Source organism: Myotis davidii, unplaced genomic scaffold (genome assembly GCF_000327345.1).
Source record: "Myotis davidii unplaced genomic scaffold, ASM32734v1 scaffold3578, whole genome shotgun sequence".
Classification (NCBI taxonomy): Eukaryota; Metazoa; Chordata; class Mammalia; order Chiroptera; family Vespertilionidae; genus Myotis; species Myotis davidii.
The window spans coordinates 333,866-334,360 of record NW_006289094.1 but is presented as its reverse complement, the minus strand read 5'-3'; the positions used below and the strand labels follow the sequence as shown (position 1 = coordinate 334,360).

Genomic DNA, 495 nt, shown 5'->3' with positions numbered 1-495 from the left:
CTGAGCACGCCCGCCCACTGCAGGTGGGAGAGGAGCTGGTGGGTGCAGGTGAAGGCGCCAGCGCCCCCTTGGCATCCCCGCAGCCGACCCCTGGGGAAACTGAGGCAGGACTGCCGGAACCTCACCAGGCGGGCCCCCTGGACTTAGACCTGCTGGGCAGCTCCCCTCAGACCCAGCGCAGCATCCCAGACACCCCCTCCTTCTGGTCCCTCCTGTCCAGCTCCGAGGCTGCCTTCCCTCCCTCCCTGGGTCGTTCTGGCCCATCCACAAGTTTGCATCCATCCCCCTGTCGCTGTCCCTCTCCCAACAGGCTGTCAACTCCCGGAGAGCAGGCTCTCACGCCTGTGCCCCTACCCCCGCCCCCCCGTGTGTCCCCTGCACGTGGCCAGGCATGGGTCCTATCCGCCCAGGGCCCAGCTCGCGGCCTCACCCTGCGGTCGCCAGCGGTGATGTTCTGAAGGGCTCCGGCGGCCGCCTCCGTTGTGTGCCGGTTGA

General features: G+C 69.1%; 1 protein-coding gene across 1 annotated transcript in view; it reads right to left on the bottom strand.

Annotated features, from left to right (window-relative positions):
• PKP3 (plakophilin 3) overlaps nt 1–495 on the bottom strand; it is a 25,859-nt gene that overhangs the window by 865 nt on the left and 24,499 nt on the right. The window contains exons 8-9 of the mRNA XM_015562390.1: nt 431–493; nt 3–17 (exon numbers count right to left, since the gene is read on the bottom strand). Coding sequence (XP_015417876.1) covers nt 3–17; nt 431–493 — 78 coding nt within the window. The remainder of the gene's footprint in view (nt 1–2; nt 18–430; nt 494–495) is intronic.